At 33.9% G+C, this 24828-nt stretch overlaps 2 protein-coding genes across 2 annotated transcripts in view; both read right to left on the bottom strand.

The window, feature by feature from the left end:
- LOC148946186 (uncharacterized) overlaps positions 1-22865 on the bottom strand; it is a 48311-nt gene extending 25446 nt beyond the window's left edge. Inside the window, exons 1-3 of the mRNA XM_089097627.1 lie at positions 22814-22865; positions 16242-16379; positions 12242-12460 (exon numbers count right to left, since the gene is read on the bottom strand). Of these exons, the coding sequence (XP_088953753.1) occupies positions 12242-12460; positions 16242-16379; positions 22814-22865 (409 nt within the window). The remainder of the gene's footprint in view (positions 1-12241; positions 12461-16241; positions 16380-22813) is intronic.
- A 1031-nt stretch (positions 22866-23896) lies between these two features.
- Positions 23897-24466, bottom strand: LOC148946185 (uncharacterized). The gene has a single exon (XM_089097626.1). The coding sequence runs from the start codon at positions 24464-24466 to the stop codon at positions 23897-23899; it is 570 nt and encodes a 189-aa protein (XP_088953752.1).
- Between the last annotated feature and the right edge of the window lie 362 nt (positions 24467-24828).

Raw genomic sequence — 24828 nt, 5'->3', positions numbered from 1 at the left:
ACACATATCCATGCCTCAGGCTTGTGAAAGTGCATGTGTATTCAGTGCTAATTGGGCGCTTACTACTGCCAATGAAGATTCAAAATATGTTTTGTTTTGATCTCAGGTCATGAAAATAGCCTAATCAGACCAAGAAATATGATCTTGGGATTTTTGTTAAGTCGTTAGGGTAACAAACCTTCTAACTAACAAAAATATTTATCAGGTTTCCTGGTATCAGAGGCTTGACCTACTGATTATACCTACTATGACCTACTTGACCTAAGATTTCCGATACTGGGAATTACCAAATGAAATCAGATCTTTGCAACTACTATAAAACAATAACGTCCTTTTAAGAGACAAAACTGATTGAATTTGATATTATTTTATGTCTTTTATTCCAAGAATTTGTTCTTTATGGTGATTTCAATATATAAATTTATCAAAATTAAAGTTACGTATCAAAAGCTACAAGCCTCATAATATTTTGTGTTATTTTCAAATAAAGGGACAACCACCCCCACTGGGCCAAGAGATCTTCATGAGAACCACACCGACATATTCAGCACACCAGAGAGCCCTGCTTTAGATGGGTAGATGGCTTCAAGATCCCATCTACAAAAATATAGAATTTGTATTTCTGTTTTTTTTCAAGAAGGAAGATGACAGATGCGTTTATGTTTGTTTTTTCCTACTGGGGTTACAATACTGAACATATGGTCCCAGAAAATCAATTAGCGCCTCATTTGAACGGAAATTAAAAGTCCTAGGGGTATTTTTAAGTAGTCAAAAATATTATTACACTGAAAAGTGGTAATTTATCCCATTTTGTGGCACCAAACTACAATTTTGACCCAAAGAGGGCAAAGTTGCTATCGATTGAAAAATCTGAGACAGCTAATCGATTTAACATTATTGAAAAACTATATAGTGAGCTACCCAGTTTAAGATGCAGTAATACCGTCCCTAAAAAGTTAAATATTTCATATAAAATAAAGGATTATGACGTGCACTTATTTTGAAGCTTCATTTAACCAAGTTAAATGACATAAAATTATATACATTAATGTTTAATTTCGCACCAGCAATTATGGAGGAGGGACGACGGGTCATGGTAAAGCGGTAGGGGGGGGGGGGGGTCCTGATGCCTCAAAAGGTGTATTTTAAACCCAAATTTTATATTTTCCGTCAATATTAATATCTAATCTCACTTCATTTTTATTAAGCCTGAATATAGATACTACGGGTTAACAGCTCTCTTTTGATTACAGAAAATGTTTTCTTTGTAAAATAAAAGATTAGATTTATATGTTTACCGGTACACAAGTTGGAGAGGTCAAGTTAGGCGATCGTGAGCGTCGTCAGGAAATTTTCCAGGAGGGGAAGACAAGTGCTGGCAGGAGCTTCTTTTTACCGAAGTTTAAATGAAAACATTGAGTAAAGAGCAACCAAGAAAGGAGCAATCCGTGCTTATTGTAGCCAGAACATGAAAAAAAAAGTTTTGATAGTAACATATACATTAAAAAGACTGAATTTTTACAGCAATTCCAAATATATAAAGGTCGATAAGTTCCATGTTACCCAACAAAAGCTCTGAGCTTGAGGAAATTTGTTCTATTTAAAAAAGGATGAAAGACTTTCTAAACTACGTTCTTTCGTTTGCAAATTGAACTAAGTTTCAAGTTTATCCTAGTTAATCTTCTGCCATTCATTCTTTCCAATGTATTCGATCGCTTTTTTCCACTGTTACTATATAAAAGAAATTAGCTGAGAGAGAAATCGGCCTGTGGCCCCTTCACCCCTCTCGAGTTCTCCCACATAAAAATTTTGAACAGAAAGTTGGGTATATTGTACCTTATTCATGTTGAAAACATCATTATTTGTGCTGTTTTTAATTTGAGCCACAAAGTGAGTCCGTAGCATCTCCAACCCCTTCTCCCCCTCTCCCTGCCAACTTTTTCAGAGAAAGTTAGAAATGTTGCAATAGGACACCAATAGGACACCAATGCAATATTTTACCAATAGGACATGTGACCAATGATTATCAATGACGTTCTTTCCTTCTCCAATCTTTAAATGTGAATGCTCAGTTCCCCTAGACACTTACGAAACAAGTGAAATGGTCAACGGGTGAGTAGAAGATGGATTTCTAGATGCGTATGTCACTTCTGGGTCCCATTTACCTTTCATACTGAAGCCACTGAACTTACTAGTACCTACATCATAGCTCCTCCAAACAGAAGACCCTGATCTAGAAAATTTTGGCCGTTAATCTTTGCAGTCTCGGCCCTAGGAAGCATGTAAGCCCCATTGTCCGGGATTTAATTTCCATCGTAGAGAGTGACTTGTAGGCAAGAATCGCAAATCCAACACACATTCAGGGGCAAATGGCTATATACTTGTGTTGATTGTTCTTCCTTATATTCTTGACCCTAACCTTAAGGCCTTTAAAAATAAAGCTAAATTTTGGCTAAAAGTTTGGAAAGAATGTGGTCGGCCTTGGTTTGGTAATGTTTGTCTTATTAAACAGAAAAACTAAATTAGAATTCAAAAAGTATCTTAAAAGTGTTTCGATACCGTGGGCTTGATTTTCCATCTTCGCCTAAAGAATGGAGGAAAGTAATTAATTCAAGTAAAACAGATGATTCTGATGTGATTAGTTATGCTGTTCCACCAAGTTCTTGGCATGCACACTATTCAAAGATATTCTCCGTTTTGAATTATTCTGTTCATAGAAACTTTGGCGACGCGTTTGTTAATATATTGATGATGTGGTATCTCTAAAAAGCATCTAACTCCCCAATGTGCTGAACTTGTGTCAGATCTTGCACTTTTGTTTCAAATGTGCTTGGCGTCTTCTGTCGTCCCGGAAAGCTTCTTGTGTGGCAGCGTGACTTCAATTTTAAAAAGATGAAAACCGCCAACAGATTGCTCTTCTTACCGACCAATTTCTGTTTCTTGCAATATTAGTAAGGTCTTCGAGTATATTCTTTTACCTAGTTTAACTCAAAATATTTCTTTCTTTGGTGATAATCAACTTGGTTTCAGATCTGGTGTGGGGTGCCAACATGGTGTCCTTTCTTCTATTCTACTTTCTAATTCTTCTAAGGGTAAAGGCGTATATCTCTGTAAGGAGAATTGTAAGTTATTGTTTGCTGTTCAAATGTATGCACCAGTGCTTGTAAATTGGTTGGTAGCTTCTCGTTTTTTCAGTTCTTCTTCGTGTGAATTCAAATATTGGACTTTAAGTAAATTTTTTGAATAGATTCGATTATTTACTCAAATTTTTTTGATTTTAATAGAGAAAAATACCAAAGCTTGTATCATTTGAACCTGCAGAGAAAAGTCAGGGTCACTTGTGTACGGCACCTGGAGCCCAAGTGCATGCACTTTTCTATATACCCTGATACAGGTGGAAAAAACAACCTTTTATTTCTGCTGCTGTAAACATCAGCATTGATGCAGTTTCGAAATCTACCATCATGGGCTGGTGAGAAAGGCTGGGTTTCATGACTTTGATGGCTTCTAACAAAACTACTGTTCATCGAAAATTTTGACTACAAAATCAAATCTTGTCCAACATTTTACTTACAATCCAATATTTGAATTCTCAAGAAGAAAAAATGAAAAAAAGCTGGAACCTATACCAACCGATTTACAAGTATTAGTACATTCTCTTTCACAGCAATAATTAACTTTCAATTTCCCTTCTAATGAGCATCTGGAATTATCCATGGAAAGTATGGGTGAGATTTATCCGGGGGAGACTTTCCGCCAATGGGGTTCTCAGGGGGTAATTTTCCGCGGGTAGGATTTTTCAGGGGGGAATTTCTCTTGGGAGAATAGCCGGGGTGAATTTCCTTGGGGAGTACGCTGGAGGGAATAATCCAGCTCCTGAAGAATGTCTTATCGATGATCTGATTCAATCCAAGCTGAACTTGCTATCTATTCCCTGAAATTAACAGAATATCATCAAACTTGTTGATCGCAAATATTCTGTGGCAGTTTTGTAACTACCAAGTAGATGACCAGATCATTCGCTATATCAAACCGGGTTAGAATGTTGTTGATTGCCATATATGATTTGATCTTCCATAATTATGAGAATTATCATATTAAATCATTTTTTTTTTATTAACAGCTTATAAAGATATTTTTCTTACAACTTCATTTCCTAATTCAATCTTTCTTAACAATCATCGGCTTAGCTATCTCGAAAACCACGATGATTCTCCTGAAACTTTAAATTTTCTTTTTTGCTTACCAGGAATAACTTTCCCATAAACTCGGTGGCATTCGAAAAGTTTCCTAGCGAGAGGCTTCTCTATCAGAACTTTTTTTATGTTCTACTGATTCTGATTCTAAGAGACGCGAACAATGCAACGGTAATAGGACAAAACCCAGTTTAGGAAAGTTAAAGTAATAATACCTTCAAAACAGTATGTCTTTACAATGACTCTACCTCATTCTTGGAAACAGAAATTTCTTACCCAGGATCCTTCAAAATAAATTCGCCTTTGACATTAATAAATAAAATAAAGAAGTTCTTCCAACTGAAAGCAGGGAGCAACATTACAACTTCCAACAAACAGAACTTATTCTGCATATGAGGAGTGCTGTCCCCTCCTCTATACTGCGCTCTTCACGCTAAAGCTTTTCGTACTTTTAGGAACGATTCAGTTTCTAATAAAACACCCCTTGTGTTTCAAGAATCGTTCTTGAAAACTTGGGACAAAAGTTCAAACTTTAGAGTAAAGAGCAGGATATAGAGGATGAGGTAGCCCACCTCATATACAGAATAATACTGCTTGTTTTAAATTTTAATGTTGCTCCTTACTTTCAGTGGAAAGCACTGTTTTTCTTATTAAAAATTTCTGATCCTTTTTCAAGGGATCCTAGGAAGTCTACCTTCCCCTAAATGGATATTCCCCCCCCCCCCCGTGACAAAATACGCAATATAAATTTTCTCCCATGTAAAATCCTACAATGTAAAAACTTACAATATATATATATATATATATATATATATATATATATATATATATATATATATATATATATATATATATATATATATATATATATATATATATATATATATATATATATATATATATATCGATTTTCTCGTTAGCTAACATCACCTCTTTACCCTCCTTTATTCCTAGTCTAAGCGAATTTGCGAAATAGGTCAATAGCACTTGCCAAACTCTTTTTTCGAAGACCAAATCACCTTTGGAAAAACATTTTCTGTTCAAGCCTACTCTTCAAAAGCCTAGTTGTCCCGATAGTCTTGTAGGGAAACAAAATATTATGGAAAAAACAAAAATAAGTGGAAGCTATTAGCCTTTTAAATGAGATGCCTCTAGCGCAGAGGAGAAATACAGTAAATCAGCAAAATTCGTCGGAAAGCCATCGTTCTTTACTTTGTTAGCGCTAGTCCATTGAATCTGTTTTCATGATGCCATGAGTTTAGCACCCATCTCCTCTGAAAATTTTTTGATGAGTCTGGACAACCAAATGGTCTTGCCCGATGGATCTTTTCAGGAATGTTTTGATGGTAAAAATATTGTGACACCCCATCCTCTTACTTCCCAACTAACTATATCCCATATAGTTAGATTCAAGTTTTACCAAGGTAAGACACGTCCACTTTTTGAATCAATTTTATCCCTTAAAAAGATATTAGATTAAGTTCTGACTGAAGCCCCTTCCCAAGTTTCTACGATCATCCTTTCTGCACAAGGTGTCCAGGGAATAAATACAAGTATTGTGCTTCACTTATTAAGTCTACTATTTTTCTGATCGTCGCAGGGTTAATGGATGGATGCAGCTTACATAAATGCAGTCTAAATAAGGCAAATAAATTATATTGTTATTTTGTATATAGCTGTTGCAGCCTCGTACGGAGCTTATTATTTTGGGGATTTAATATATTTAGCCTTGTCAATGAAAATTCAAAGAAATACGTAAAAACATAACTCGAAGTAAATTAGTAACCACATATTTTTAAAGCGTGGACACCAATATAAAAAAGGGTCGTGGTCGAGTGAAACTCGGTGCATTTTGTACTTCAGGTGATAGAATAATGTTTATCTAAGAAACTTCTTTGAAAATGAAGGCCGTATTAGCGCCAAGTTGAAGAAGAATAAAAGAAGAGAAGCAGAACTTGAACTTTATTTCGTCCAGTATTAGGCAAATTTGTGCTTCCTTGTTTTTAACTTAATGACTTTCTCCCTTTTGTAGTTTCAGCCTGCATCGATTCTTGTTCATGCTCTAATGATCAATTGTAAAAAGAAGCTTTCTCCCCATCTCGAGAATAAAAATCTTTTGTTTAGCTTGCTTATTTCTTCTTCTAGCTAGACATTTGTTCTCAACGATGGATGTCTTTAGGAAAATTACTTTAGAATGTCAACGGTCGATATTTTTCTACCTGCCTAAACGTCCAGTTGATAAGAAATTGTATCAAACAGTTGGTGATAACGAACTGTAAGTAAGGAGCAACCAGGGTAACAGTAACCGAGACTCAAAAAAAAAATATTCTGATAACAATTTATGTATCAACATAACCTGCCTTTTATGGTGATTCCGACAGCAAAAATTCATCAAATTCAAATCTACGCATCATATTACGCATTAGAAGCTACAAGCTTAAGAAAACATGCCTGATTTTTTTAAAAGGGAGAAAACATCCCAAGGGGCAAGTGATCAAAATGAAAATTATGCATTCAAATACAGCATATCACGGAACCTCATTTTAGTGGTTCAAAGCTCCCATTTATAAAAATAAAGAATTTTATATTTTTTTCGAGAAAAAAGATCGCGGATGTGTATTTATTTGTTGTTTTTTTTTCTCACGGGGTTATCTTACTGAAATTACTGGTCACAGAAAATACAGAGGCGGTTCAGTCGAACGCAACGCAAATTAAAAGTTGTAGCGCCTTTTTCAAGCGACCAAAAAGATTTTGCCACAGCAGAGTGGTGTCCTCGGCAATTTTGTGATACAGATTCACAATTTTGATCCAGCGTTCAAAGTCGATTTCGACTAAAAATTCGAAGATAGCCAATCAATTTAGAATTATTGAAAAACAATATATTGAGCTTTCCAATTATCAATCTCTATTTTTCCTTCATTTCGACTATTAAAATTCTTATTGCAAAAAAATTCTATTGCAATTCTTATTGCAAATAAAATTCTTATTGCAAAAAAGTGTTTCTTTTTTATATATATAAAAGGTTAGGTTGTATTCATATGCTTACTGACACAAAAGGTTAAGGGGTGAACGGGCATCTTGAGCATTGTCAGGGATTTTCCCAGGAGCAGGGAGGCAATTAGTACCAGGAATTTTTTTATTCATATTTAATTGGATATGTCGGAGTTCATTTTTATTTTTACGCATTAAACAGTTATGTGGAAATGGATTGTAAGTAAGGAGAGACTCATGCTCACAACACCAGAGTTAAAAAAACAGTTTTCATGGCAATGTATACAGTAAAAGCATCGAATTTTTATGCTAATTGAAAATATAAAATTCGGTTAAGTTCAAAGTTGCCCGACAGAAGTTACGAGCCTAAGAAAAATAGTTCTATTTATGAAAAAAGAGAAATACTTTCGAAACTATGTTCCTTCATCGTGAATTGAACTCAGTTTCAAGTTCAACCCCACTGACCTTCTGTCGTTCATTTTTTTCAAATGGGTTCGATCGCTTTAGTCGCTTACTACAGCACAAAAGAAATTAAGTGTCAGAGAAACTGTGTTAATCCTTAGGCAAATTTTTTTGCAACCATTAATTTTACAAGTATAGATATAAACAATTTAACAGCAAGTAATGAGATGGAGGATATAGGGGTTGTGTCCACATCATAACTTGGATAGGCCTAGGCATGATTTGAAAAATGATCGAATATTAAATTAAAAAAAAAATTCAAATGAAAGTAAAGAGTCATATTAAAACTTTCAGCGGATAGAAATTATTCCCTATATAAGGGGTGCTGCCCAATTCTCAACCCCCGGCTTTACGATAATGTCTTACACTGCTATAGATACACTTCTTTTCCACTCCAACAGTCTGTGTTTTTCAGCGGTTGCTCTTAAATAATTAAATAAAAAATTAGTTTTTTTTAACTGAAAGTAAGGAGCGACATTAAAAATTAAAAGAACAGAAATTATTCCGTATATGAAAAGGGGCTGTCCCCTCCTCAACGCCTCGCTCTTTACGCAAAAGTTTGACTCTTTCTCACAACTTTATTTTTTAAAACAATAAAACAAACTTTAGCGTAAAGAGCGACGCGTTGAGGAGGGGACAGCCTCTTTCATATACGGAATAATTTCTGTTCGCTTTCAGTTTTAATGTCGCTCCTTACTTTCAGTTAAAAAAAACTTGTTTTTTTATTTAATTTCTGAACATTTTAAAATTAATGCAGGTTTTGATTTTGGCTCACCCTACATGAATAATTAAAACGAAATTTGCATATTAATTTTCCTTTTTTTTGGCTAAATTGCTTTCTCGAAAGTTGTTTAATTTTATTTAGTAACGTTTTTATTAGTAATAAATAAACGTGACTTACGAATTAACTTACGTAACGAAATTCTATATTCGTATATTCTTATTACGTATATTAGGGGGGTTCGCCCTCACAGTCAATGCTTCGCTCTATACGCTAAAGTCCGAATTTTTTTCCAATTCTTTAAGAATGACCTTTTTATCACAAGGGCCGTTAATTAGAATAAATAGCTCTTGTGAAAGTACTAAAAATTTTAGCGTAAAGAGCGAGGTATTGACTAGGGGGCGAACCCAATCATAAACGTAATAGTTTCTGTTCGTTTTAAGTTTTTCAGTTGAAAAGTTTTTTTTTAATTTTTGATCGTTCTTTAAATAATGCTGGGAAATCCGGCGCCCCTTCAAAGTAATGTCCTCTCCCCCATGAAAAATTCCTCCATGGAAAAATCCTCCCATGTAACCCCCAAATCCACCCTCATCCACTACCAGATAAAATCCTCGCTGAAAACGTCTGTATACTTCCCATAATAACCAATACTTGGGCAAAGTTCATAACTTGCAGCCCTTCCCCCGGGGACTGTGGAGGATTAAATCATCCTCAAAGGCATAGTTATTATATTTTTCGACGATGCTGAACAAAATGGCTGTCTCAAAATTTTGATCAGGTGACTTTGGGAAAAAATGAGCGGGGGAGTTGGCCTAGTTGCCCTCCATTTTTTTGGTCACTTAAAAAGGGCACTAGAACTTTTAGTTTCCGTTCGAATTTTAATTTACGTTCGAGAGCCCTCCCGCAATATTCTAGGACCACTGGGTCGATACGATCACCCCTGGAAAAAAAAAACAAAAAAAAAACAACAAATAAACACACATCCGTGATCTTTGTTTTAAAGTTCCACATTTTTGCAGATAAGAGCTTGAAACCTCTACAGTAGGGTTATCTGATACGCTCAATCTGATGGTGTGATTTGCATTAAGGTTCTATGACTTTTTGGGGGTGTTTCCTCCCTTTTTTTCAAAAATAAGGCACATTTTCTCAGGCGCGTAACTTTTGATGGGTAAGACTAAACTTATATATTTGAAATTAGCATAAAAATCTGATTCTTTTGATGTATCTATTGGTATCAAAATTCCTTTTTTTAGCTTCGGTTACTATAGAGCTGGGTCGCTCCACGAACTGTTTAATTGGAACCAAAATTTTAACCGTAGCATAAAGAGCGGGGTCTCAGCAAGGGGGTATCCCCCTCATATACGGATAATTTCTGTTCGTTGTAAGTTTTAATGCTTTCATTTGAAAAAAAAATCTTTTCTATTTAATAACAAACCAAGAATGACTATTTTCTACGAATGTATAAAACAATGCAGATGTCAGAACAGACGAATCGAATATCCACAGCCCAGAATCAAAACACACTGTGTACATTTTTCAGAAATTTAAGCTACATTTATTGCATACTGACATTTTACATCGATTGAAAAAATGTGATAAAGCCTAAAAGTAATTTTATATGCAAGATGGCAGCTTCAATCGGCCTTGGCAGAAAAAATTCCATAGAAGATATTTTCTTTGCATTTTGACCGGATCTAAGGGAGTTCAAGCTTGGTTTTACTAGCGAAAATTCATTTGTTTGATCTTATAATTTGTTTGGCTTGGCCACAATACCAAAAAGAGTCATTAGGACTCTTCGACTAACGACCATTCTGTCTTAAAGCCGCGCTCCGCAGCCAATTTCTAAGTTTTTTAATTTAAAGTTAAGTGCAAGCAGGCAAAGGGACTATAACCGAAAAAACGTATAAAAATATACGATAAATTCAAAAAAAAAATCGACGAAAATAAAGAGTAATATCTTAATTTGAGACGAGCAGAAATGAAATCATACATAATATTATGTCAAACTTAAGGTGAAGAGAAGTTACTGAGAATGAATAAAAGAACATAAAACGAAAAGAAATTAAATGAATGATCAAGACAGCCTTTTAAATAACAAATATTACTATTAATGAATAAACGAAACCTAAAACGAACAAAGGAACTAGAATAACCAAGTTAAACCTAAAATGAGTAGAAATTCCCATAAAAAGAAGTGGAAGCTTTTCAAGGGTAAATGTCATTTGCGCTTTACTGAAAACAAAATATGTTTTAACAAGCTTTTTTTTTATCATTGCAACGTTATTGTGTCGAAAAATGACAAAAATTTAAGGAATTAGTTTTATTCCATATGTCATTATATTTTAAATGGTCAATCTAGTTTCATTATTTGGATATACTGTTTTCTATTCAATATTTTCTTCCTTTTAAATTCACTCCTTTCGAATATGTAGAAAATCAATTGTTGAATCATTTACTGATTCACCGATGCGGAATATCACTTCAAAAAAAAAAAAGATTTTCTTAATATTAGGCTACTAATGTCTATCTTAAAAGTTTTATTGAGTCATCAATTTTCCATACATTTGAATGAAATGGAATCAAGAGGAAAAGTTTTGACAAGAAAAGGTCCTTTCAAAGTAATGAGATTAAATTGAGTCACAAATTTGTTTACTCTAACTATTATTTTTCTTTCCTATATCCTTGATTAGTATTGTGACTTCCTTTTTTTGGATGTTTTGAAAAATAACTACACGCTGTTGGAAGTATATATTGTTTTTAGTAAAGTGCAACTGACACTTTTAACCTTTTAGTGAGTTTGATGGAATGGTAGTCCCGCTCTTGTTTGTAAATATCAGTCAAGGTTGTGATTTTCTTTTTTTGCTGTTTTGTCGATTTTAAGGGAAATAAAAACACACTATTCAAAACAAAAGGCTTCATTAGAGAACAAATGAAACTCTAGCCTTCAGAGGGTTTAAGGTGGAGGTTACCTGTTCTTATTTGTATTAGTTTCTCTTCGGGTTAAGGTTTGACTGAGTTGTTCATTTTAATTTAAGACAGGTGTTCATAATTAATTTATATATTTATACCAGATTAGCTAAACTTTACAAAGATTGTCACATATCGATTATTGATTTTTATGTTTCTTTTTATTACGTTTTTATTGTTTTTATGTTTTTATTATGTTTTTATTTATTTGTTTTATTATGTTTTTATTGATTATGTATGTTTGTTTGTTTTTATGTTTATGTTTGTTCGTTGTAAGTTTCATTTATTCACAACTAAAAATTTCTGTTCGTTTTATATTTTATTATTTATGGCTATTTCTAGTAGTTTCAAAATGTCCCTATTTACTTTTCATTCTTTAATTTTCTTCGAAAATCTTTTCTTGAAAGCATATTTAAGATTCTATTCGTTTTTCAATTGACACCGTTTAATTGTAGGCATCTTAAACAAAAGTTTTTCTGCTTAAGAACCATAATCACCCTTACGATCGTATTCGATCTTAGCTTTGCAACGGTAGGCAGGGCAATGGCAGGTCTAAAGCCAGCAGACCTATTTGAGCAATGAAAATTTGCACAACGTGTTAACCTTGCCCCTAAGGCTGCGTGATTTATGTAATTCCCAAAGCTATCTTTCAGACCTTTCAACTACTTTAATTAAAATGTCTATCAAGTTTTTGTGACTCGGTGCGATGGAGTGTGAATACAGGGTAGCTAAGGGACAAAAAGGGCACAAGAGAAGGGCTGGTTGCCCTGCTATCACTCTTAGCCCTGAAAATAGGCATCATAACTTTCAATTTTAGAATGAATGATCCCCTCTACTGGTCAACAGCCAACTACAGGCGTAAATAGTAGCACGTATTGCTGGAACTAAAGCTTCAAATACTAACCTTGCCACTGTGGATAACATTTACAGCGAAAATCTTCACCAAAATTGCTGCAAAGTCCATTTCCTCCACAAGGATTGTAATCACAAGGTGCCTTAGGGACGGAGCAGTTTTTGCCTTTAAATCCTTCCTCACATTTACACCACCATGTAGTTGAATTTGTAACACACAAGCCACGGCCACAGGGAGAACTATAACAACCATTTATGGTGCACAAAGGACCTACAAACAAATGAAAATGACCAATCAAAATAATTTGTGGCATATGAGGGAGGAAGTATTCTGAGATGTAAATCTTCTTTACCTCCAAAAACACCAAACATTTCAAAAATAAGGTTGAACAATGTTTAAGATATAGTATTTTTTGTGTTATAAAATGGCAACTAAAGACTATTTCAATTTTTAATACACGTTAATATAAAACCTCTAACGAGATTGCATTGTACAGAAAGACATTAAGGAATATATCATTAAAAAGTCCTGTTTTAAACTGTCATAGTAAAAGAAAAGCCTCAAATATAGTCTCTTTATTTCACTGTTTTACAAGCAATTTAAGGGGAACAAAATATTTTCGCTATTTTTATAAATTCATAATATTTGATATATTTAATGGAAACTTCAAATAATTTATTCCGTTTAGCGGTGCTAAAACACTTTACACACAAGGTGTAATACTTGGCTCTTGCCGAATAAGGAATTTCCCAGGCACTGTTGTAACCAAATCCGATATTTTCAGAAGAAGGAAATTCTTAAATAGCTACTACTACTACTATTAACAGCTCACTGCAGTACCAAACTGCTAGAGACCAGAACAGCCGCGCACGCTCTTCCTCCATCTCAATCTGTTCAAAGCTGTCCTCGTCACCCCTTCCAAGGAATTACTATTTCATTTACACCTTCCCTTACAACCTGGATACCGGCTTGTCAGACCGTACTTCTAACGGTAGGTTATACAAAAAACGACAAAAACATTGTCGTTTTCGGCCATCCATCTAGAGCCAGACAAAAGCAGGTCATCCCCAAAAGTAATGGTAAGAAATCACACGGAAGAGTTTTCAAACTGGGCAGCGGAAATGATGGCTTCTTTGCAAAATTTGTTGCAGACGCTGTGGATTCCGTACGCAATAAACGTGGAATTTTTCTTATCTTTTATCGGAGTCAGCCTATGAAATTTGTACATAATTCTTGTTTCTTTTAAAAGCCTCTGAAACCTGCAGCGTATATATTTCACATAACAAGAAGACTCTGTTGTTCAAGAAGCCATAAAAAATGATTTGTTTATAGGCATTTTAGTATATAAACAACATTTTCCTTATCGTTGGAAAAGGAAAGGACTTTCACTCCAAGAAGAAGCAATAGCAAAAAATGATCTCGTAAGACATGCATAAAGTCGTTTAAAAAAAAGAAATACACTATGTGCACACAGCAATCACAATAACAGAACAAATTCGTAAGTTGAAAGTACAAATTTGCGTTATTAGCACTTGAATTAACGTTGGATTCAGGAGAAGTAATAGAATTCGGAATCCATGGCAAGCTTACTCGTATGGTACTGCAAATAATAATAACAACAGCGCTATTTTTCCTTGCCTTTTTTCTTTCTTTTTCTTTATTTTACGAACGTTGAAGAGCTATGCTACCCATTATTTTGTGGAGAAGAAATATCTCACCAAAAAACTATTTCAGAGTGCTGAAGACGTCTATTTTGCTTGCTAGTATGAACAAAAAGGGTTAAAGTTTTAACGAAAACTGACGCATCTCAAAGACAATACCCAAACATTTGTCTGGGGAAAAGGACCCCATTGGAATCAGTATGGTCAAAACCTTGCATAGGAGAATTACAGACCTTCACCTTGAGCAACAAGGAAAATTACTTTCATGCATGGGTAGTCCTGATGTGTCTCCTTTTTTCTTTCTTTTTTTTCTATCTGGGCCAGCGGGTTACCAGAACATCATAGAGAGATGTGTAATAGCTCAATTAACAGCTATTGCTTTTATGTACTTGCTTTTTACAAATGTCACCATCTGCTTTTATGTATTTGCTTTTTATAAATGTCACCATCTGCAGGTGGGCCACAGGACACTAAAAATGGCAGCTTTGGTGCCATTTCCCAAACGGTAGGGCTAGCGGACTACCAGAACATCGTAGACAGATTTTTAATAGCGCATATAAAAGATATTGCTTATATATATATGTTTTTTCTATAAATTTCAACGTTTGCAAGTCCCAAATGGCCTAAAAACGGCACTTTTGGTTTTGGTGCCATGTCTCAATTGGAAAAGCTGGGACTAGTGGGCTACCAGAACACCATAGAGATATGTGTAATGGCTCATTTAAAAGCCACTGTTCATATATACGTGTTTTTATCAATTCTGCCATCTGTAAGTGGAATATGGCACTAAAAAAACACTTCTGGTGCCATTTCCCAAGTGGAAAAGCCTGGAATTATAAAACGGGTACTATTATAATATTTATTGTCCAAAACCCTTTACTGGAGGTTTATAATTCCTCTCCCGTATACTACCTCTCCCAGCCTCCTTAGGAAGTTTCATAAATCGCCTGCTCACCAGCAGGCTACTGCGACATTAGCAGGGTAAGCAGGGTACCACACCACCGTAGAGAAATGTTTAATGGTTCATTTAAAAGCTATTGCTCATATCTACGTGTTTTTTTTATTTTTTATAAATTCAACCATCGGTAAGTGCCATATAGCAACAAAAATAGAACTGTTGGTGCCATTCGTGCCTTTTTTTTACTTTTGTACGATTCAACAATTTTTTTTTTTTTGGGGGGGGGGGGAGGAGTTTCAAACAAGGTACACGTACGAGTTGTCCTGTGAGAAGTTTCATAACCAAAAGGAGAACCAATCACAATGAGACTGAGCTCATTGTGCAGAAGTGATACCAAATCAAATGAAAAAAAAGCAACAATCCTAAAATACTTTATCTTTATACTGTAGAAAGCGACGTTAATCGGTTTGCCTTTACTGTACCAAAACTAATATATTGTTTTGTGTTTTCAGTAAAGCGCTAGTTTTCTATAATCGTACAAATATAGGGAAATATCATCAGTTTTTTACTTGCGCTAGTTTTATCGACATATGTTAGATTGACTGTGAAGCAATAATCCTTGTGCATTTTAAGTTTCAACTTCGCTTTTTACCTCCCTCGGAAAGGCTTTGTCTTTTAAATTAATCTTTGTAGTTCAGAGCTCAATAAGCAGTACTCGTTCGGTTGCAGATGGAAGTTTATCCCTGACCAGTAAAGCTAACCATTTTTTGGTTAGTTTCAAAGGTTCTAAGGGTTAGCAAGATTATTTTGACATTTTTTTGCAATAAATTCGTTTTGATGTTGAAAATACAATCAATGGAGCACAATAACTAAGCTTATTCAATAAGTTATTGATACCGACTATATCGGCTCCAAAAAAAATAGCCTAGCAAGATAATGATTGATTTTAATCAAGTATTTTCGAAAAAGTTTATTCTATTTAATTCAGTACTTTCAAACAACAATGTGCTTGTTTCATTCCAATAAATAAAATAAATGTCGATAAATTTTTTGACGCACATCTTATTTTTGAAATATTTTCCTTTAACCATTTCCCGACTTCGCATAAAATTTAGGTAACTACTTCTCAGCTTATACTTTTCATCTTTCGAACGTTTCCGCTCTTTCTTTAGAAGGTTTCAATATTTGTTTGATTTTCAGTAACTAGATTTCTCACTCCTTGTTCATTCTTAGTATTTAAATTACTTTCGAAACGCCGTAGGCCAGTTGGGCTTTGGTATGCTCATTTAGAAAAATACAATGCAATTTCTGCTGTAATTTTATTTGCAATTAATAACGCTTAAAAAAAAGTTAAATAGAAAGAAACACTCCCTATTTCTGCATTGTTCCTTAATTTTGTCACAAGCAGCTGCTTGTTGTTTATACGATGCAATGGGGCAGTCTTCTATTATTAAATAATCTGGTCATGTCTAAATGATCGGATAAAACTCACCTTTCCAAACGCCTTTGCAATGACAATGATGTCCTGTGTCATCTGAAAAGCAGTCTCCATTGTTATTACAAGGATTTGGAGAACAACTTTCTAAAGTACCATTGAAGAGTAGTTCAAGTTTTGAATTCCAAGCTGGATCTGTGGACAAAGATTTTCTAAGATACTCTAGGAAATATAGTTTAGTTTAATTGTAGTTCAGAGTCTAGAGTTTCAAGTTAGACTCTCGGCACTTAGAGTTTTACTTAGAGTTATATTTTATTTTAGTTTTAGTTAAGTGTTTTTGAACTTGTAGTTTAGTTTTAGCTAAACGTTTTAGTTTAGAATTTTAGCCTAGAGTCTGAGCTTAGAGTTTTTCATTGCACTTTTAGTTTAGTTTAGTATTAGTTAAGAGTTTTAATTTATAGGTGTAGTGTCATCTTAGTTAAGAATTTTAGTTTAGCGTTGTAGTTTAGTTTTAGTTAAGAATTTCAGTTTAGAGTTTTAGCTTAGATTAATAGCTCAGAGTTTTAGTTAGAGTTATAGTTTAGTTTAATTTTAGTTAAGAGTTTTAGTTTAGACTTTAGAGTTTTAGATTAGAGTTTAGAGTTTTAGTTAGAGTTATAGTTTAGTTTAATTTTGTTAAGAGTTTTAGTTCGAAGTTATAGTTTAGTTTTAGTTAAGAGTTTTAGTTTAGAGTTTCAGTTTGGTATTAGCTTACAGTTTTAGTTGGAGTTATAGTAGTTAAGAGTTTTAGTTTAGAGTTTAGAGTTTTACTTTAGAGTCTTAGCTTAGAGTTTTAGTTAGAGTTATAGTTTAGTTTTAGTTAAGAGATTTTGTCTAGAGTTTAGAGTCTATAGTTTAGTATAGTTCTAGTTAAGAGTTCTATTTTAGGGTTTTAGCTTAGAGTTTAGAGTTTTAGTTTAGAGTCTTAGCTTAGAGTTTTAGTTAGAGTTATAGTTTTTAACTATAACTAAGCTAACTATAACTCTATAAACTATAACTATAACTCTAACTATAACTCTAAGCTAAGACTCTAAACTAAAACTTTAAACTCTAAGCTAAAACCCTAAACTAAAACTCTTAACTAGAACTATACTAAACTATACCTCTAACTAAAACTCTAAGCTAAGACTCTAAACTAAAACTCTAAACTACTATAACTCTAACTAAAACTGTAAGCTAATACCAAACCGAAACTCTAAACTAAAACTCATATCTAAAACTAAACTAAACTAAAGTGCAATGAAAAACTACAAGCTATGAATCTTGGCTGAAATTTTAAATTATAACGTTTATCTAAGACTAAAGCACAAGTCAAAACAATATTTACCTAAATTAAAATAAAATATAACTCTAATTATAACTCTGAGTGCAGAAAATCTAACTTAAGACTCTAGACTATAAACTACTACTAAACTAAACTATTACTCTAAACTAGAATTCTTAACCAAAATTAAACTAAACTATAACTTTAACTAAAATTTTAAACGCTAAACTAAAACTCTGAAGTCTAAACTAGAACTATTAACTAAAATTAAATTATACTATAACTAAAACTAAAACTCTAAGCTATGAATCTATGTTGACAATCTGAACTGTAAACTAAAACCCTCTACTAAAACTAAAATATAAGTTTAAACTAACATTCTTAACTAAAACTAAACTAAACTATAACTCTAACTAAAACTCTAAAGTAACACTCTAAATTAAAACTCTAGACTCTAAACTAGAACTAAACTAAACTAAAACTCTAAAGTAAAACTGTAAACTAAAACTATAATCTCTAAACTAAAAGTGCAATGGAAAACTCTAAGCTAAGACTCGAGGCTAAAATTCTAAACTAAAACGTTTATCTAAAACTAAACTACAAGTCCAAAAAAACTTAACTAAAAATAAAATATAACTTGAGCTAAAACGCTAAGTGTTGAGAGTCTAACTTGAAACTCTAGACTCTGAACTGCAACTAAACTAAACTATAACTAACTAAAACTGTAAGCTAATATCAAACTAACCCTCTAAACTAAAACTCATATCTAAAACTAAACAACAACTCTAAACTAAAACTCTTAACTAAAATTAAACTAAACTACAACTCTAAACTAAAACTCTTAACTAAAACTAAACTACAACTCTAAACTAAAACTCATAACTAAAACTGTAAACTATAATTCTTAAGTAAAACTAAACTAAAACTATAACTCTAACTTAAACTCTAAACTAAAACTCTGAATTAAAATTCTAGAGTCTAAACTGAAACCTAACTACACTATAACTCTTACTAAAACTCATAACTCTAAACTAGACCTCTTATCTTATGCTAAACAACAACTCTAAATTCATATTCTCAAGGACAACTATACTAAACTGTAAGTCTAAGTAAATATCCAGGCTAAGACTCAAAACTAAAACTCCAATATCTAAACTAAACTATAACTCTATAAAAAAAAAGTCTAAGCTATGACTCTAGTCTAAAACTCTAAGGTAAAACGTTTAGTTAAAACTAAACTACAAATCCAAAAACACTTAACTAAAACTAAAATAAAATATAACTCTAACAGAAACTCTAAGCATTAAGTATCTAATTTGAAAGTATAGACTCCTAAGTAAAACTAATATATAATAAAGCTAATTACATCTGTAATCTAATATTAAAACAAAAATCTAAACTGAAATTATTAACTAAAACCAACCTATGACTCCAAACGAGAATTCTGAGCTTAAACTAAACTAAACTACAACTCAGGACTAAAACTCTTAACTATAGCTAAACAAAACTCTAAAGTAAAACTCTTAACTAAAACTAAACTACAAATCTAAACTAAAACTCTTAACTAAAACTAAACTATAAGTCTAAACTAACACTCTTAACTAAAACTAAAGTAAACTATAACTCTAACCCAAACTCTAAGCTAGCACTCTAAATTAAAACTCTAGACTCTAAACTAAAACTAACATAAACTATAACTCTAACTAAAACTCTAAACTCTAAACTAAAACTCTTATCTAAAACTAAACAACACCTCTAAACTAAAATCTTAACTAAAACTAAACTACACTATAACTCTAAGAAAAACTCTAAGCTAAGACTCTAAACTAAAATTCTGAATTAAAACTAAACTAAACTATAACTCTAACTGAAACTCTAAGCTAAGACTCAAAACTAAAGCTCCAATATCTAAACTAAAACTCTTAACTACAACTAAACTAAAACTATAACTCTAACTAAAACTCTAAAGTAAAACTGTAAACTAAAAATCTAAGCTAAAACTCTTAAGTAAAACTAAACTAGAGATCTAAACTAACGCTCCTAACTAAAACTAAACTAAACTATAACTCTAACAAAAAATCTAAGCTAAGACTCTAAACTAAAACTCTGAATGAAAACTAAACTAAACTATAGCTCTAACTATGACTCTAAGCTAAGAATAAACACTAAAACTCCAATATATAAACTAAAACTCTTAACTAAAACTAAACTAAAAGTGTAAATCCAACTAAAACTCTAAAGTAAAACTCTAAACTAAAACTATAAACTCTAAACTAAACTCTTATGTAAAACTAAACTAGAGATCTAAATTAAAACTCCTAACTTAATCTAAACAAAAATCTAAACTATAACTCTAAGTTAGGACTCTAAACTAAAACTCTAAATACTCAACTATAACTAAACTAGATTCTAAATAGAACTAAAACTCTAAAGTAAGATTCTAAACTAAAACTCTAAACTCTAACTAAAACTCTAAGCTAAGACTCTAAACTCTAAACAAAATACTCTTGACTAAAACTTTAAGCTAAGACTCGAAACTAAAACTCTAAATTCTAAACTAAAACTCTTAACTACTATAACTCTAACTAAAACTGTAAGCTAATACGAAACCGAAACTCTAAACTAAAACTCTTAACTAAAACTAAACTATAACTCTATACTAAAACTCTTAACAAAAACTAAGTTAAACTATAACTATAACAAAAGATCGTATCTAAGTCTCTAAACTCTGGACAAAAACTCTCAACTTAAACTAAACTAAACTATAACTCTAACTAACATTCTAAGCGAAGACTCAAAGCTGCCGCCCCAAAATCGAAATTAAGAATCTAATCTACAATAACTCTAACTAAAACTGTAAGCTAATATCAAAATGAAACTCTAAACTAAAACTCTTAACTAAAACTAAACTATAACTCTAAACTAAAACTCTTAAGAAAATTAAACTAAACTGTAACTCTAAGTAAAACTCTAAACTCTAAACTAAAACTCTAAGGTCTAAACTAAAACTCCTAACTAAAATTAAACTAAACTATAACTATAACTAAAACTCTAAGCTAAGACTCTAAGCTAAAACTCTAAACTAAAACTCTTAACTAAAACTAAACTACAACTCTAAATTAAAATTCTTTACTAAAACGAAACTACAACTCTAAACTAAAACTCTTAACTAATACTAAACTAAACTAAAAGTGCAACGAAAAACTCTAAGCTCAGACTCTTGGCTAAAATTATAAACTAAAACGATTAGCTAAAACTAAACTACAAGTTCAAAAACACTTAACTAAAACCAAAGTAAAATATAACTGTAACTAAAACTTTAAGTGCCGAGAGTCTAACTTGAAACTCTAGACTCTGAACTACAACTAAACTAAACTATAACTCTAACTAAAACTGTAAGCTAATATCAAACTTAAACTCTAAACTAGGGAGGGGGCTCTTTGGGGGCCCGGGGGGGGGTCCTTTGGGGGGCCGGGGCTCTTTGGGTGCCCGGGGCCCTTTGGGTGCCCGGGGGCTTTGGGGACCCGGGGGTTTTTGGGGGCCCAGGGGGCTTTTTGGGGCCCAGGGGACCTTTGGGGGACCTTTGGAGGGTCGGGGGCATATGGGGCGCGAGGGGCCTTTTGGGGCCCGGGGGCCTTTGGGGCCCGGGGGGTCCTTTGGGGTTGGGGTAGGGGACCTTATAACGCTATTCCAATGATAGTTGTGTATTATAACGACCATAGTTTCACCCCAAATCATCTTCTAAAATGTCTCAAACTGTTTCGCCTAAATAATCTTCTAAAATGTCTCAAACACATTCGCCCAAATAATCTCTAAACGTAATTTCTGCGTGTTCCTTTTGTTTTGGCATCCCTGGGCTGTCACATTTGAAATTTCCAGGATAAAAATCCCGCGTTAATCTCTTCATCTCTAAGGTGTTCCTAGCTACGCTATTAAAGTTTCGAAAGAATATTAATTCCAGTATTTATCACTAAGCCTAATGACCAGAGAAGGCATATTTAAGAAATAGAATATTAATTTATCTCTGTCACTAAAGACCATTTATCTCTCAGACCTCAAGACCAAAGAAGCCACATTGTTTCTTAATTCCCCTTTCGTGGATCAATACATTCCCCGCCGATTATGTAATCAATTTCTCAGTAATCTACTTCCCCTCTTGTGGATCAATACATTGCCCCGTTAGAATTCAGTGCGCATGTGCAAACTTCGTCCCGGAGTCAATACACTTAGAAACAACAAATAAATTGACCTTGAAAAGGTGTCATTGACCCGTTAGTGGATCAATAATCCATGAATAAATTATATCCTGTCAGCGTTAGACTCAATTATAGATAGCAGCAGTGGTGCCCCCCAGTAACTCATGAGGGCTCCCTACTTATATGACCTTTCTCACGACATTATGTAGACCATTTCTCAAACCCTTTGTCTTGTAAATATATGGGGTCCAGAGAGACATGATTCTAATCCTATTTTAGACCCCTCACATCTGCCCGCTAGACAGGCAAATTTCTAGCTAGGAAAAATAACCCCCCACGGTGAACATATGTATTCCATCAACCAAGAAAGCTAAAAGGTCAAGCGGTATCTGACGTAAATTTAAGGCCATGTAACGAGACGCTAGGGATCCGTGGCGCTAGTGTAGATATACTGACATAAATTTACTTCCCAAGCCTGCCGCTAGGGATTCATATTGTTATTCTTGCTATACTAGCAGATTTTTTAGTTCCCAACCATATCACTAGGGATTTATGGCGCTAGTGTCGATATAATGGCAGGAATTGTTCCCAAGCCTGCCGCTAGGGATCCATAGCGCTATTATTGCTATACTAGCAGACTTTTTAGTTCCCAGCCCTATCACTAGGGATTCATACCGCTAATGTCGATATACTGACAGGAATTTTACTTCCCAAGCCTGCCGCTAGGGATTCATACTGCTATTATTGTTATTCTAGCAGATTTTTTAGTTCCCAATCCTATCAGTTGGGATTCTTGGCGCTAATATCAATATACTGACAGGAATTTTACTTCCTAAGCTTGCCGCTAGTGGTTCATAGCTCTATTCTTGCTATACTAGCAGATTTTTTAGTTCCCAACCCTATCACTAGGGATTCGTGTCGCTAATGTCGATATACTGACAGGAATTTTACTTCCCAAGACAGCACCTAGAGATTCATGGGGTTGTTATACTAGGCCCTTCCTGGGAGATGTTCTATGTAAACCCATGTTCTTTTTTATATGGGTAACGGGATTTTACCTTTCGCAGTATATGAGCCTTTTGGCTGTGTCACCGCATTTTTTTTGGAGGGGGGGGGATCCTTAGATTTACCAATATTGTGTAGCTTTCCTGTTGCATCTTCTTGATAAGAGCCATTTTTCATGTATCTATGACTAGAGACTAATATTTTCTTATTTCACAGAGAAAATTTTTACGTTCCAACCCTCTCTAGTATATGTCATAATCCATCATATTTGCAAATTTTATAGATTTCCAGCCACTACGAACATTCATAATGTTGGCGTCAAATTTTACCTCGCTTCTAACCCCCATTGCATAGCATTATCTAGTAAAAAAAACTAATACCCGCATAGATTTTCCTGACATCCCCCAAACTCTCTTCTATGCTCACCTGCATAACATTTTTCTAAGACATTATTTCTGGGTAGGAGGCATTCCTTATTCAAAGGTATCCTAGGGGCCCCAGCATAGAATTCTAAGTTCCGACAAACAAAATCACATGGAAAAACATGTTGTAACAATAACACATGCCAGATAATTCCATTTCTAGAATTCCAGGAACTTAATTTAAGTTTAACTTTATTTAATATACATAAAAATACAAAAAAACATTAACACCTACCAGAGAGCAGAGCTCGTAAGGTTGGGTCTGTGAATACTGGGATATACACAAACAAAACGTCTCATAATAATAATAATAATAATAATAGCAAAATTAACTTAATTAACAAAAAAAAAACAATAACAACAAAAACTTAGGAAACAAGGAATAAAAGAAAAGAAGGGAGAAAAGAAATGCTGGGCAAGAGGGGCATGGAAGGCCGTCCCACTGTGGATACAAAAAAACACACAAACAAAAATATCATACATTTTTAAAATTCCATCATTAAAGGTTAATAAACCAATATCATTAAGATTTTTTAAATTAGACAGTTTTCCATCGACATCTACCGCAATACTACGTCCATACAGGTATGATTTTACTAAATCTAGTCCTATTCCTCTTATGCCTGCATTTTCCATTTTGTCAGAAAAAAATTCATGGTTTAATGTGTCAAATGCTTTCTTAACATCGTAGAAAACAGTAGCAACATGTAATCATTATCTAAACAATCATTTAATTCTAATAAAAGAGCTGCAACTGCGTGTTGTGTCGAATACTTAGAACTTAGCTTACTTAGTTCCTCCTCCACCATTGGTGGCGTATAGGGCGTCGACAAAGCCTCTCCACTCGTTCCGAAGCAATGCAGCAGCGGTGATATCTTCACATTCAGGTATTAACGAGGTCTCAGCCATCCTCAGATCTCGATAAAAAGTTTGCCACAAAGTGTTCTTTGGACGATCTCGTCTTCTTCTGCCGTCTGGTTTCCAGTCGTACGCTGTCCAAGGAAGGCGGCCTTCTTTCATGCGGAGTACATGGCCTAAATATGACCGCCTCTTCTTCCTCAGAACAGCAGTAATGAGAGGCTGTCCCATTCTATTCCGTATTTCGAAGTTACTGACTCTCTGTTGCCAACTTTTCTTTAAAATTCTCCTCAGGCACATATTTTCAAATGCAAGAATTCTCTTTTCAAGCTGCTGATTCATTTTCCAGCACTCACTAGCGTAGAGGAGTATGGATAGCACATTGCTACAGAGGAGACGTAGTTTCAGTCGCAAAGAATATTTCCTGCTTCTCAAATTGGGCTCAGGTCTATTGAAAGTTCCAGTTGACTGACCAGTTCTGCGTTTAATCTCGGTCATTATTTTACCATTACAATCAATCCAGCTACCCAGGTATTTGAAGTCCTTCACCTGTTCTAGACTTGTATTCTTGTGATGCAGAAAAAGCAGTACCTTGTGATTGACATGCTCTTTGATTTGCTAACGTTAATGCTTAGTCCGACATTTCTGCATTTTCTGTAATTGCGTCAAGTAGCTGCTGTAACCTCTGTTTAGAATCTTCTAGCCAGACTACGTCATCAGCGAAATCTAAATCACAGAGTTGATTTCTTGTTACTTCTACGTCATATCCAGAGTTTCGTCTTAATATGTAGTCCATTATAATTACAAAAAGAAATGGGGAAAGTATGCATCCCTGACGCACACCAGACATTATCTTGAAA

The sequence above is a fragment of the Artemia sp. Qi Xiang Cuo genome, chromosome 12, assembly GCF_049724085.1.
Source record: "Artemia sp. Qi Xiang Cuo chromosome 12, ASM4972408v1, whole genome shotgun sequence".
NCBI lineage: Eukaryota > Metazoa > Arthropoda > Branchiopoda > Anostraca > Artemiidae > Artemia > Artemia sp. Qi Xiang Cuo.
The sequence above is the reverse complement of the archived record's forward strand: the minus strand, read 5'-3'. Positions and strand labels throughout refer to the sequence as shown.